Source organism: Medicago truncatula, chromosome 8, assembly GCF_003473485.1.
Source record: "Medicago truncatula cultivar Jemalong A17 chromosome 8, MtrunA17r5.0-ANR, whole genome shotgun sequence".
NCBI lineage: Eukaryota > Viridiplantae > Streptophyta > Magnoliopsida > Fabales > Fabaceae > Medicago > Medicago truncatula.
Genome location: NC_053049.1, coordinates 3,676,672 through 3,691,218, shown reverse-complemented (window position 1 = coordinate 3,691,218; position 14,547 = coordinate 3,676,672). Strand labels below are relative to the sequence as shown.

The 14,547-nt window shown below is 33.9% G+C and overlaps 1 protein-coding gene and 1 pseudogene across 1 annotated transcript; one reads left to right on the top strand and one right to left on the bottom strand.

Moving 5' to 3' along the window:
• Nucleotides 1-5,172: 5,172 nt before the first annotated feature.
• Nucleotides 5,173-7,102, top strand: LOC25500294 (hydroquinone glucosyltransferase-like; annotated as a pseudogene).
• Nucleotides 7,103-7,138: 36 nt separating this feature from the next.
• On the bottom strand, nt 7,139-12,674 carry LOC25500293 (uncharacterized). The gene is made up of 4 exons (XM_013588664.3): nt 12,397-12,674; nt 11,222-11,335; nt 7,852-7,956; nt 7,139-7,634 (listed from the first exon to the last, which is right to left on the bottom strand). Exons 1-4 carry the CDS (start codon nt 12,518-12,520, stop codon nt 7,351-7,353), a joined length of 627 nt encoding a protein of 208 aa, XP_013444118.1. The 5' UTR covers nt 12,521-12,674; the 3' UTR covers nt 7,139-7,350.
• Nucleotides 12,675-14,547: the final 1,873 nt, after the last annotated feature.

Here is a 14,547-nt window from a genome sequence, read left to right as displayed (position 1 = left end):
TCTAGTGGTTGTGGTGTGAGATATGAGGCTGATATGGCGTATGAGGGTGGTGGTTGTGACGGCCGGTGGTGGAAGACGGTGGTCAATAAGAGAAAGGAGGAGGAGGTGGTGTGGAAAGGGAGAGAAGAGAGAGGGAAAATGGTTGGAAGAAAGGAAAGAAAGAAACACGTGAGAGAGGATGAAGGAAGAAAGTAGGAATTGACAAAATTACCCTTACTGAAATTAATAAAAAATGCCACATATAAATGGTATAAGAATGGTTTGTCACGTTAGGTGGTTCACCTATCACCACTCTTAATTTAATATGAAATTGAATATGAGTGAAACTACATTTTCAAGTGAGATATATTCAATTTTTTGTCTCTAATAGGACGATGTTTTACTACTTTCAAATTAAAGATGTTAAAATTATAGTAGTAATTATTCAATAAAGGGGTACAAGATTTGAAAAAGAAGGCTACATGAAGGTAGATGAAAATGAAAATAAAAAAACTCAGGTTGTGTAGTTTCTAGCTACCGTAAAGTATAAGAAAGCAAACGAAACATAACATTTTAATTTTCTTATGGGTCCATAACTATTAATAAGAAAATTAAGTCCTAGCTATGATCCAACTCCGTCGGTGTCCGACGTATATATGGTATGAGAAAGGATATTTGTACAACCATTTTGTAATAATTTTTTGACAACTCTTCTTTTTTCTCTGGTACTCACATTATATTTTTATTCTCTCTATTAATTTTGATCAGAAGAGAGAAAAATAAGATTGTCACAAATGGTTGCAGAAAAATACCACTACTGATATTTATACTTATTTAATATTTTGCAATAGTAACCAATTAAAAAAATTATTCATATTTAAAAAATATCCACCGGTACTCCTCTATACATCTTCGATACTTCTCACCAACTATACACACAATTCCATCTGGATATGACGCATCTTCGTTACATCATACTAACTAACTACAGAATCAAAATTGAATGTTTTTTGTGACACATACAGACATATAGTAAAAATTATAAAGAATATATTCTGATATAGATGGGAAAAGACATAGAGACATACAGTAAAAACAGCATATAGTACAAATTAGAAAGAATATATTCTGATATAGGTGGCGAAAAGACATACAGACATATAGTAAAAATTAGAAAGAAAATATTCTGATATAGATAGGGAAAAAAACATACCGATATATAGTAAAAATTAGAAAGAATATATTCTGATACAGTCTTAAAGTTTTTTTTAGTCTTAAAATTTTCCATCAAGTTTTAGTCTCTTACAGATTTTTCGTCATCGATTTTGATCCATACTTTTATATAAAATCATATGTATCTTTCAAAATTTTGATTCTTTTTGTAGTCATGTTTGATATATTATTGAAACCTCTTTTGAAAATTAATTTTTTTTAACAGAGGAATATTTTTTATGAATGCTTAAAAATTAATATTTTATTAAAAAAAATTGAAATTTTTGTTCGAGAGATCGTTATAATATTCTGAACATATCTATAAAAATCATTCAAAGATGTGCAAGTAATACATGATTTGACTAAAAAAAGATCAAAACTGTGACGAAAAACATTTGAATGACCAAAACTTATTGAAATTTTTTAAATATTTACGGGGCTGGTCATCATGGAATAACAAGTTTTTGTCTTTTGGTGGTCGTCTGATACTATTGAAATTTGTCCTGTCCTCGCTTCCAGTTTACTTTCTTTCCTTTTTCAAGGCTCCCGCAGGTATAATTTCTTCTATCAAATCTATTTTTAATTTTTTTTGTTTTTTGCAGGGGGGGGTAAGGATAGTAGGAAAATAGCTTGGATTAAATGCGGCTCTATTTGTATTCCAAAGGAGGATGGAGGGTTGGGGGTTTGGAGAGTTTCATCTATCTTTGTTGGGAAAACAGTGTTGGAGGATGTTGGTTGATGAGGAGCGGTTGTGGTGTCGTGTGTTAAAAGCACGTTACGGTGAGGAAGGGGGGCTAAAGGAGGGAGGTAGACATGGTTCGTTATAGTGGAGGATGTTGTGTAATGTCTGGGGGGGGTTGTCGGTGAGGGTGTGGAGAATTGGTTTGAAGGTGATATATGTCAGTTAGTGGGTGATGGCTGCAATACCTTGTTTTTGTTCGATCATTGGGTTGGGAACACGCCTTTTCGATTCAACTTTCCTCGACTCTTTGATTTGGCTGTAAATAAGGAGTGTTCCGTGGAGGAACTGGCGAGAGTGGGGTAGCGGTGTTCACGGTGTGGTTTGGATCGGTTTTGAGGTAAAATGTCAACTGATCCAAAATAAAAATCACATGCAATTCGGTTCAGTTTGGATGAGTATTCTAAAAAATCCGAACCGAACCGATCCAAATATATGCGGTTTAATTTGGATGTCCAAAATGCAAAATATATTTTTTTATTTAATCTTTTTTAAGGAATAATTTTTCTTTATTAATATTAATATTACACAAACAGGGTAAAATAATAGGTTTGATGCAAAATATATTAAAAAAGATAAAATTATAGTATGAATATTATCGATTATTTTTTAACCATATGAAGTAATAATAATATAGATTAAATTAGTGCAATATATAAGATTAAAATTTAACAAACAACATAATAATGCAATATATAATACTAATAAAGGAATAAATAAGTATTAATATTTATTTTTGCGGTTCGGTTTGGTTTGGTTTTGAAAAAGTGATCCAAAATCCGATCCATCTTAGTGGTTTTTACAAACAACATCCAAACGCATCCAAATATATTCGATTTTTTTGCGGTTTTCGGTTTTTTTTTATCGGTTTGGATTTGAACACCCCTAGGGTGAGGGGATGGGGAAGGGCGTGGGTGTGGAGACGCCGGTTGTTAGCTTGGGAGGAGGAAAGTGTGAGGGAGTGCTCAGTATTATTACATAACATTGTTTTGGAGGTTAATCTTAATGACAAGTAGAGTTGGCTTCTAGACCCTTTACATGGATATTTTGTACGGGAAGCCTATCGCTTTATTATCAATTATGGGGATCAGGTGGATAGGAGTCTCGTTGACGATGTCTGGCATAGGCATATACCAGCCAAGATGTCTTTGTTTGTGTGGCACCTTCTTCATAATAGACTTCCGACGCAAGCCAATTTATTGAGGCGGAACATACTTCCAGCTACAGATTCTTTGTGTGTTTTCGGTTGCGAGGTATTGTAAACAGGCCGACACCTCTTTTTGGAATGCGAAACATCAATTAATTTATGGTCTCATGTTTGGCAATGGTTAGGCTTATCTTCGGTGTCTCCTTGCGAGCTTTGTGATCATCATCTTCAGTTTTCTTATATGGCGGGACTACCGCGGTGTACTCAATCATTTTTGAAAGGTATTTGGTTTGCTTGTGCATGGGTCATTTGGAAGGATCAGAATAACCGTATCTTTAAAAATGCGGCCTTACATCTTTATGTTCTCATTGAGAAAGTCAAGCCGAATTCTTTTTTGTGGGTGAAAGCAAAGCAATCATCTTTTAATTATTGTTATTATGATTGGTGGAAACACCCGCTCCTATGTATGGGTGTTCACCCGTAATCTATTTTCGCTTGTATTGGGTGGTGCCTCCATTTACTTGGCACCTGAACTTTGTAAATTTTGATTGTTGATTCACTTTTAGCACGCCTTGTGCAGGGTGTCTCATCGTTGTTATTAATCTATATCATTTTGATTTGTGAAAAAAATATTTATGGGGACAGAATCTTATTTCACCCTTTATTATAACATAGTTCTCTTCACTTTGCTCTATCTAGTTAATAAATTTTGACTTTATTAATCTTGAATCTTGATTTTCAACATATGTTTACCGACATAAATTGGCAATTGAGTCCCGTAATTGCAGTTCGTGCAAGGACAATATCATGCGGAGGTTGGAGTTCAAACTCTGAACTTCTTATTTTTCCACATTTAAAATCTGTCAACTATAGGTACTAGGCTTCTTGATAAAAAAATTGGAAATAGAAATTACAATTTTTTTATACCAACATACTTGTTGTGAATTCGGTCAATTCCAAACCTCACATCAATGAAATTTAGATTCGTGGAGCAGGTATCAATGGCAACCAATCACCAAAAGAAAATAACCACAAGCAACAACAACAATCTAGATTTAATCTAGAAATCAAGTGCATAGCAAAACCACAATCTAACCAAAGAATAAACAAGATAAAGAGAGTAGAGAAAAGATAACACCACCAAGAAATATTTATCCAGTTTGGTCCAACTTGACCTACTCTGAGAGATAGATTGATCTCTCCAATCCACTATCAATAAATTCTTACAAAGATATACAAATGAGTTACAAGAAATTAGCTTAAATAAGCTCACAAAGAACAAACCTAATTTCTATCAATTTTCTCAATCTCACCAATGAACAAGACACTCAATCATTTTCACTCACCCTTAAACTTCTAGTTTATTTTATTGGATATATCCTAAATATTTTTTTTCTTCAAATTTCTACAAATAAGATGATAGTTGTAGTGAACATATTAAGACATTATATGCAACTTCTTAACGATTGAGTCAATATTTATTGACAAATTTACATATTATTAAATATTTTAAGGACTAATTATATAATTTGATATACGTTAAAGACTATTTTTTTATGTATATAATTTAGAGTAAATTAATGGTTTATTTCATTTTTATTATATAAATCTTCTTTGTGTTAATACTCTAAGACAATATAGAAAACTCGTTTCTATGCAACACCAACTATATCTCAAAAGCAAACGTGATATGGACAGGTTGTGTCGACCATTGCTTTTCGATTGAATAAAAAAGTATAACTGGCCAACACGAGTGCAAGGGAAATTCTCTCGTATTTACAACCCCAAATGAAAAATATTTGGGCACATTCACATTAAATGAAAAAAATTAAAACAAAAATAATATAATCACATCAATCAACATCATTTAGTTTTATTCTCATTTTTTTTTATTTAATTTGAGTGTGCTCAAATGTTTTTCATTTAAGATTGTGTTTATAGAAGAGTTTCACGTATAATAATCTACTAAAATCGTGGCGGAGACACTATATGACACAGCTTAGCACTAAATTCATAGAATTATAAAAAAATCCAACCTCAAATAAATTGTAGTCTAGTACTAGTGGTAAATAAAATAAAATTGGTGAAAATTATGTTCATTAAATTTTTGTTTAATTTCAAGAGTATGATGATATATAATTTGAATGACCAAACCATAAGCCACAAACGATCAACTGCAATTCTATGGCTAAAGGAACTCATATAGCAGTAGTTTCAATTCCTCTATTTAGCCACCAAAGTTCTATTATTGAGTTCTGCAAGAGACTAATTCATCTCCATCACCACATTCATATCACTTGCATCTTCTCCACTATTGATGCACCAATCCCTGCCACCCTCAAATTACTTGAATCTCTTCCTTCATCCATAAACTGCACTTTCCTCCCTCCAATTAACAAACAAGACTTACCACGCGATTTTGTCTTGGAAATCGAATTGACGACGGCTCAATCCATGCCATCTTTTCGCAAGTCATTGTTGTCCTTGTGTTCAAGTTCAACATCCTCACCAGTGGTAGCATTGGTTGTTGATCCTTATGCAAGTCAAGCATTAGAAATAGCAAAAGACTAGAACATCTTATCTTTTGTATACTTTCCACTTTCTGCCATGACAACTTCATTCAACTTGTATTTTCCGGCACTGCATGAACAAGTTTCATGTGAATACAAAGATCATACTGACCTTATTCAGTTTCCGGGTTGTCTACCTATTTGTAGCCAAGATCTTCCTCCCGAATTTTTTCATGATCGATCTAGTGTTCGTTACAGTTTTTTTCTTCTACATTCCAAGAACTTGTCTCTTGCTCATGGTTTCTTGGTGAATAGTTTCTCAAAAATGGAGGCTAGTACAGGGAGAGCCTTGCAGGAGGAGCACAACAAAACCACCAAATTAGTTTATATGGTTGGACCAATCATACAAAGTGGTTCAAATTGCAGTGATGAGTCAAATGGGTCAATCTGTTTGAAGTGGTTGGAGAATCAAACACCAAACTCAGTTTTGTATGTCTGCTTTGGAAGTGGAGGAACTTTTTCTCAACAACAAACCAATGAACTAGCTTTGGGGCTGGAGTTGAGTGGTCAGAAATTCTTGTGGGTTTTGAGAGAACCTAGTAAATCTAAAGATGTAGATTACAAAATTGCTTCAATAGGAAATGATGATGATGACCTATTAAAGTACTTACCACATGGGTTCTTAGAGAGAACCAAAGAACAAGGGTTAGTTGTTCCTCTTTGGGCACCACAAACCAAAATCCTAAGTCACAATTCAACAGGTGGATTTTTAACACATTGTGGTTGGAATTCAACACTTGAGAGTATTGTGTCGGGAGTGCCAATGGTAACTTGGCCATTGTTTGGTGATCAAAGAATGAATGCTATTTTAATAGTAGAGGGACTTAAAGTGGGTTTGAAGATAAAATTTAATGAGAATGACATTGCAGAAAGAGAGGAAATTGCTAAGGTGGTTAAAGATCTAATGCTCGGAGAAGAACGGAGTGAGATTCGACAAAGAATTGAAGAGCTAAAAGATGAAGCAGCTTGTGCATTAGCAGGAGATGGGTCCTTTACAAGAGCACTTTTTGAATTTGGTACTCGTGTGGAAAACTTTTCCTTATAATTGGAAATTTCATTTATTTACGTTTTACGGGAAAGCTATGCAAAGAAGAAATGAAACGAGTACCAAAAATGTATTGTTCGGATGAAAATTGTGCCAGACTGAGTTTATTTCAATTTCAATGCGTTCATTACTTTTTTTCTTCCTAAATGTGGGTGTTGTACGAGAATGATACTTCAAGTTGGTTTGTTTTATTATAATTATTATAAAATTGTACAATAACATTAGTTTGATATGAAATTGAATATTATGATGTATGTGAAACTACATTTTAAAGTGAGATATGTTCTACTTTTGACGCCAGAACTTGGTGTTGGTTCTGTGTCCATGGCTGAAGGGCACAGATCTTAATCGGGTAGTCCAAGTCAGATCATAATGTAAGATGACGAAGAATGTAAAATTTATCAATGATATAGTTTCTAGCTACTGTAAAATATAACAAAGCAAAGGAAACATAACAATCATTTTAATTTTTCTTGTGTAATCATTGGACAATGTCTACATAAGGAAGAACAAAATCATGCGTCTAAGTGAATAGGTAAATCTTAAATCTCTAACTCTTCCAAAATCTCTGCTGAAGACATTTATTACAAACTAAAAAAATAAGAAATTGGGTATACAAAATGTTAAGAGTGTTGGAAGCTGCCTCACCCCAATCTTCTCAAGAATCTTCTTTATCCCTTAGGCTTCGAATCCTTGCCCTCTGCGCAAGGAACTGCTCTTCCTGTGCTCGTTTCGCAGCAAGTTCTTCCTCGTCAAGTACTTTAATTGGGAACCATTCTGGTAATCTTAACCAATTTTCATTCTTCTTTAAATTCTCAATGTCTTGATATATTGTTTTACTGTAATCTCTCCAACCGTCTTTTAATTTCAGAATGGTGAAATCCGCTGTTGTCCCGACAACAGCAAAAATGACAGAATAACGAATTGCACCAAATTGACCGCCTAAAATTTCATAAATTAATACAACTTAATTCTTGAAACTATTAATCAAGAAAATTAAGATGCAGCTATTTATTATGCATGGTTATTTCAGTCTACTACCACATGTCATATAAAAGCTATGGTCAAGAACATACAGATAAATCATCACCATGGTTTATGACTAACAAGAATCACAAGTATGCCTCAAGAGAATAAGAGGAGAAAAGTAGAACTATACCATATAAACGCCCCAGAAGAGCACCAGATCCAAATCCTGCTATCGCAGAGCTCCACAGATCTTCAGGTCCTGTTTTCCTAGTTGCAGTCACAAATTCACGTGCCCCTAACAATTTAGACAACTATTCTAGTTCAATCCAAAATACTACCTTGATTTAAAAATTTGCATCTACTCCATCACCACTTACACAAAAGACATTTGGCAGAAAAGCTAAATTCATAGTTTTAAAGTTGTATTTTTATTGATACCAGACAAGTTGAATTTGAATCATTGGAATTGACAAATGCAGTCCATATGCAAATTTAGATACTCTAAAAAGTCTCAATTTTTAACATAAAGGGAGACTCGTACTTCCATTGGCACTAAAAGGTAGCAAACATACAAATGAGAGATCCTTGATCTTATATGTTAAATTCTTGCATCAAGCAAGCAAGCAAATAGAGATTAACAAGTCTTTTCAAATACCAAAATGTTACAATTGAGGGAGAAAAAAAGGTTCTCACTTGCAAAATTATATAGAATCTAAAATTTGAATACCAGAATATCAAGTAATGTTATTTTTTTCTGTTTTACAGAGAAAAACCACTCGTGTTTATTTGCGCACAATCTATTCCTACCATTTTGCCAAAAATCAAAATAATGGACTTCACAGTTAAAATATCGTTGGATTTTCCCTCTGGACATGTCATGCAATGTATTTATTATTAGGTTAATTATTATCAGACGCACATAATAAAATTAACATTCTGTAATCAAGAATTTCTAAGATAATAGCCTTCCTTTGCATGAAAGTATTATTAGAAGCAAACTTGCAAACTAGGACTACATGTGTTGCACACTGATTTCGTTCTTCCTATGAAGCACAGGTACATCAAAAATGCTAAAGTATCGGTGTCAGTGCTAGGAGTGTAAGTGGTTCGGACAAAACCGATGAAACCGAAAATCCAAACCGAAAAAGTATCCGACCTTGTTTAGTTCGGTTCAAAACCGAACCGAACCAATCTAAACCGATCTAGTTTGGTTTGGTTCTCGGTTTTTTATTTTGAGATCCAATGAACCGATGAACCGAACCGATGCTAACCTCACTCCCCATTTTAGTAATATTATCCCTTCTCACACACACTATGATTAAACTCAAAATTAAAGTCCAACATAAAATTATCCTTAATCCATTCACTTTCTCCCATATCATCTCATCTCATCACTCAGTGTATTTCATTTAAACTAAAAAAGAACACTAGCCTTCAGTCACACCTAACCCATCGTTCCTCATCGCCACTGGGATCGTCCATCTCTTGTTAGTTTTTTCATGTTAGTTATACAAAATAGTTTGAAAAACAGAGAACACAGAAAACAAAGTTCTATGAAATATTTGAGTAAGTTGTATGCATGAAATACAAATTTGTGAAAATATGAATTTTTTAATTGTATTTTCAAACAAACCGAATCAATCCAAACCGACTAGTTTGGTTCGGTTTCTTTTTTAAAAAACAGTAAAAACCAAACCAAACCAAACCGATGAAATCTCGGACATTTTTTTGACCAAAAACCGATCCAAACGTACACCCCTAGTAAGTGCCGGAGCTTGGCCAATATGTAAAGAATATCTAAAGCACTATTGCACCCGATTTAGAAAACTAGTTTGTTGTTGGCATAGTGGTTATCTCAGCCTTTATTTTAGACTAGGTAAACTGATTTCAAACCTTGCCTTCAACATTTATGCCTAAGAAAATACAAAAATCATTTCTGTCATTCTTGAACTCTGAGTCCATGACTATTATGAAGAAAATTGAGGGGTGGCAATGACACCCCTATGTCCTAACCATGATCCACCCCCACCACCGGTGTCCGACAAGTATCTGATATCGATACTTGTCCGATATTTTCCAATACATACCTAGAGAGTATCCAATAAAAAAATTTATTCATATTTAAAACATTCCCACCGATACTCCTTTGATACATCTTCAATACTTCTGAACAACTATACACACAATTTCACCTGGATAGGACACATCTTTGTTACATCATACTAACTACAGACACAAAATTGTACATTTTTTGTGACACATATGGACATAGTAAAAACTAAAAAAATATATTTTGATATAGGCAGGGAAAAAATATGTATCTATCAGTGTGTATGGAACCCTGGGCAATTGGACTTTGAACACATTGTCATTCTGAAACTAGCACTAGAAGCGTCAAGTTAGAACGTGGTAAAAAGGTTGCACACTTGAAAACTCTCACAAGTTATCCCTTACTTATTATGAACAGAATTACATTTTTGTAAATTGTGATCATCGTATGCATATGTGGGAGCTTTAGTGCACCGGGCTACTCATTTTTTATCATCATATATTGACTATATTGATATGTTTCTATTAAGAAGCAATTAGCAATGTGAATGTCTCTTCACAAACTTAGGTATTGATATTCTATATACATGAATAGATTTGTCAACATATTTTGATTAGATAAAATTTTCCGTATCCCCGTATTTGCTTGCACCATATCATCTCAGTGTCATACTATCCAGGCTTCTTAGCATTCTTTCTTCTTTTTGTGACAACTTTTCATGAGTAGGAGGAATTAATGTATGTTTTTTAACTGAAGAAACTAGGGAATTGATCCGAAGAGTATAACAAAGTTTAGCAGATAGGAAGTTTCTCTCAGTTTCTTATTTTCTCATTCCTAGAATACTACAGAACATTTCCCCAATAGTTTTAACAGTCTACTGAAAGGAGAGTTTGGCACAATGGTTGAAGTCACGGGTTTGAGTTTGTGGAATCAATCTCCTGTAATGCAAGGTAAGGATTCATTCAACCCTTCCTTGGACCCGACATGATGGAGCTTTGTAGCACCAAGTTGCCATTTATTTAGAAAGGTGTGTTGTTTCTAATTCATAAAAGCTACTTCCTTTTATTTCCTTCAGTCCTATCTATATAATGTAACAAGAAAACTCATTTGAAGGCTACAATGATCGCTTTCCATGCACCAATGGTTCACCAAAAATATAAACAAATAACTAATCAAGCCCATAGTGTTATTGGCAACAGTAATTTGCAAATATAGGCACCTTGTAGGATAGGACAATGTAAGTATGTAACATCTTTCATTTCTTGATAGAAGGCTCTTAGTAATAATAAAGATAATCACACAAAACATGGCAAAAACAAATGCACACTTTACTTTATGCAGAGTTGGTGAACACTGCACAGATAATGACATGTATCTGACAAAATTGTTATGTCTTTATCTCATAATACAAATTGTAAGATACAGTAGCATATCATTCCAGTCACAGGATTCAAAATGCACCACATTAACAATGTTATGAAATACAGTTACGATAAGATATAGCAGTTACCGCAATAGCAACCGGTGACGATGGCAAAATTAGCAGCATAGCTGGCAGCAACGTTGGCAAGACCAAGACTTTTTCGATGCTTTGATAACAACCCAGTTCCAGCACCGGCAACCCCTGGTTCAAAGATTTAAAAATAAAAAATTTTAAAAATGAGTACATCAAACGCACTCTAACCCTCTCTTTGTTCCCATAAAACTCAACTTGGACCATATCAAATGAGAATCTATGAGATTACAGTTCCAACATCATCATCTATGTACCAGTGTTGTCAATCGTTGATTGCAGAAAATAGAAGTTTATTCAATTTTCGCTACCCTATAGTGCTGCTATAACAGTGTTTTCGATAGAGGATGGTGGACCGTGACAGAGCCAAAAATATGACATACCGGCCAACATATGGCACCGTGGTGCCGCCATCCTTCACAAACTTGACCATGGAGAAAAGCAAAAAAACGCACTACCAATATCAGTCATGGCTGATATCTGGCTTACACTGTGCTATAACCACTATTTTTTCTACGCTATAGTACTATAGCGTATCGCTGAACAATAACAGTTTGTTCAAATTCTGCTATGCCATAACCTCTATTTGACAACATTGCTATGTACAACTAAATGGTCTAAATTGACACCAGTCTAAAAATCTCATTCTTTCAGTTCACACACTCACTGAATTGAAACCAATGGAAACTACCATTCATCTCTTATGGTCTACACTCTATAACAATTACAATGACTTAAACTACCTCCATCTAAATATGAGCTTTAGTTAAATCCGAATCGATCTAAGCACCCAAGTTTGATCCTTATTCCGAAATCATCTTTGGTCAAACTTTACTTAAATCTAAGCCAAACCTGGATTACTAGTGTCATTAACACTTCTGATCGAACACGTGTCTCGTGTCCTCCTACATATGTCAGTCTCCGACACCGACACAAGTGATTACATTTAAGTTGTTCTTTTCTTAAATCACTACATTTCATATGTCATTTCCCTTAGAGGGTTAAGACACAAAAAAGCTACCTTCATCTAATAAATTCAGGAAATAATCATCTGGGTCATTAGATTCCAATACAAGACTTAAACTTCAAGTTTTTTCAATAAAGTTGAAACAAGTTTATAGGAAATCTTAAGAAGAAACAACACAACGAGAGAGAGAGAGAGAGAGAGAGACCTGCAAGAAGGGTAGGAATAAAGATTCGATTTTTCCAATCATGACGAGAGGAAGAAGATGAAGAATGATGAAAAGTGTTGTTAACTACTTCATCTGGGTTTTCTCGATTCTCGGAAGAACCCATTTCCTTCTTCTTCGATCAAAATCTTCTACAATCGATTCAGTGAAGAATGATGCAATGGGTAATGTTGTTTTCTTCAATTTGGTCAGTGAGAATTTTTGGTGAAGAGGAATCAATGGGACACTTCCAATGGTGGCTCTGTCGTTGTGAATAAACCCCTTAGGCTTTCATAAAAAATAAAAAATAAAAAATAAATAAAAATATAAAACCCTTAAGCCAATTGCAATTTTTTGTTTGTTGAGTTAAATTTAATTATTAAAAATTAATTTTGAATGAATGATATTAAAAAAAATCCAAAGTGAATTTGTTTTTGATGATGGAGATAAAATCAAGTTTATTCAAAACACAAATAATCCTAGCAAGCGCAAGGAATGCTTGGCTAAAAGATTTAAGTAGGAACTGACAAATTTCTCTATTTATAAATTTCTTCATTTGTTCCATTTAAAGAGATAAAGACTCATAAAAAGTAAAAAGCAATTAATGACGGTGGAACCCACTTAATGGTAGGACCCACCACCTTTTTTTTTTGTCTACCACTCTCCAAATTGCATCTTCAGTTTATATGGAACACCCAAACAAACACTTATATATCAAATTCAAACTTCTACATATAAACCAAAAACACCCTCCACAGAGAGCCCCCAAACCAATAAAAACTAAACATCTTAACCAAAAAGTCATCTCCAAAAATCAAAGTTTAAACACCTGAGCAATAGCAGAAACAAGTCTTGTGCCAAACCATTGCAAAACTCATCCAAAATAATCATCAATCCTACCAAAAACCTGTATAACTGCACTTTTCTTCTCTTCTGCAGTTGAGCATAGTTAAAGCGCAGTTAAGCACAGGTAAACTCACCACGTAAGTATTTGAAAACTTCATTAACAACAAACTCATAGAAGAAAACCCACAAAAAACATAACCACCACTAACCACCACCACCAAAAATCACCACAAAAACCAGCAGCACCACCACCAGACAAAACTACCATTAACCACCACAAAAACCATCATTAATCCTCACCAAGAACAGACCCGTGCCTAGAGTTTTACGGGCCTTAGGCATAATATGAAAAAAAAGGCCCTTACATAATGCATCATAATTTTTTTAGCTCATTGTTGTGTTTTTTTGCTTTTCATTTTGCTTTTCACTACAAAATAAATGTTTTTTTAGACAACATCTGATAATAAATTAAATATTCTATATACACCAAAACAAAATAAAAATACCTTAGAAGTGAGAAAAATAGCACATGTGAAGTAGACTGAAATTTTAGCACCCTATTTTCAACTAAAATAGAATTTGCTTTGTTATGAAAATTATCCCAATTTCTTGGATAATAAATATCGTAGATATTTTTAATATTAGTGAAACACATTATTAGGAACAAAGGGCCCAAAAAAATATCACCAATTTCTTCGATAATAAATTTTTGAGCATATTATCAAGAACAACCAAATTTTTTTATAGGAGGGTGTGTATAGAAATATTTGTGTTACATATGATATATATAGCAAATCTCACTAAAAGGGCCAAAAATACTAACAGATGTCAACCCATTCCTTTATCTTGTCAAAGTTTGGGCCTTTGCAGAAATTTTTTCTATATATACCCCTTGAAATCCAAATATTTCTATATACACCCCGTTACCTTAAAAAAAAAATTGGGCCCCCTACCGGCATGGGCCCTAGGCCGTCGCACTCGCGGCCTATGCCCTAGGGCCGGCCCTGACCAAGAATCAGCACCACCCACCACGAGCATCACCACGAAAACCAACATCAGAATTGAAAATGTATTTGTGTTTTTTATACTTTATGAGTTTTATGTATAGGATTAAAAAAAAATTTAAGGAATGTATAGGATTAATTAAATTGATCATGAACTTGAAAAAATAAAAGTAAAAAATATCTCAAACAATATTTTAAATTTTTTTGAAGTTTTGGACAAAGTGAAAATCATCATCGAAAGCTGGTACACATAATTGAAAAATCGAAAGTTAAACGCATAAAAAAATGTCAAATCCAACAATAT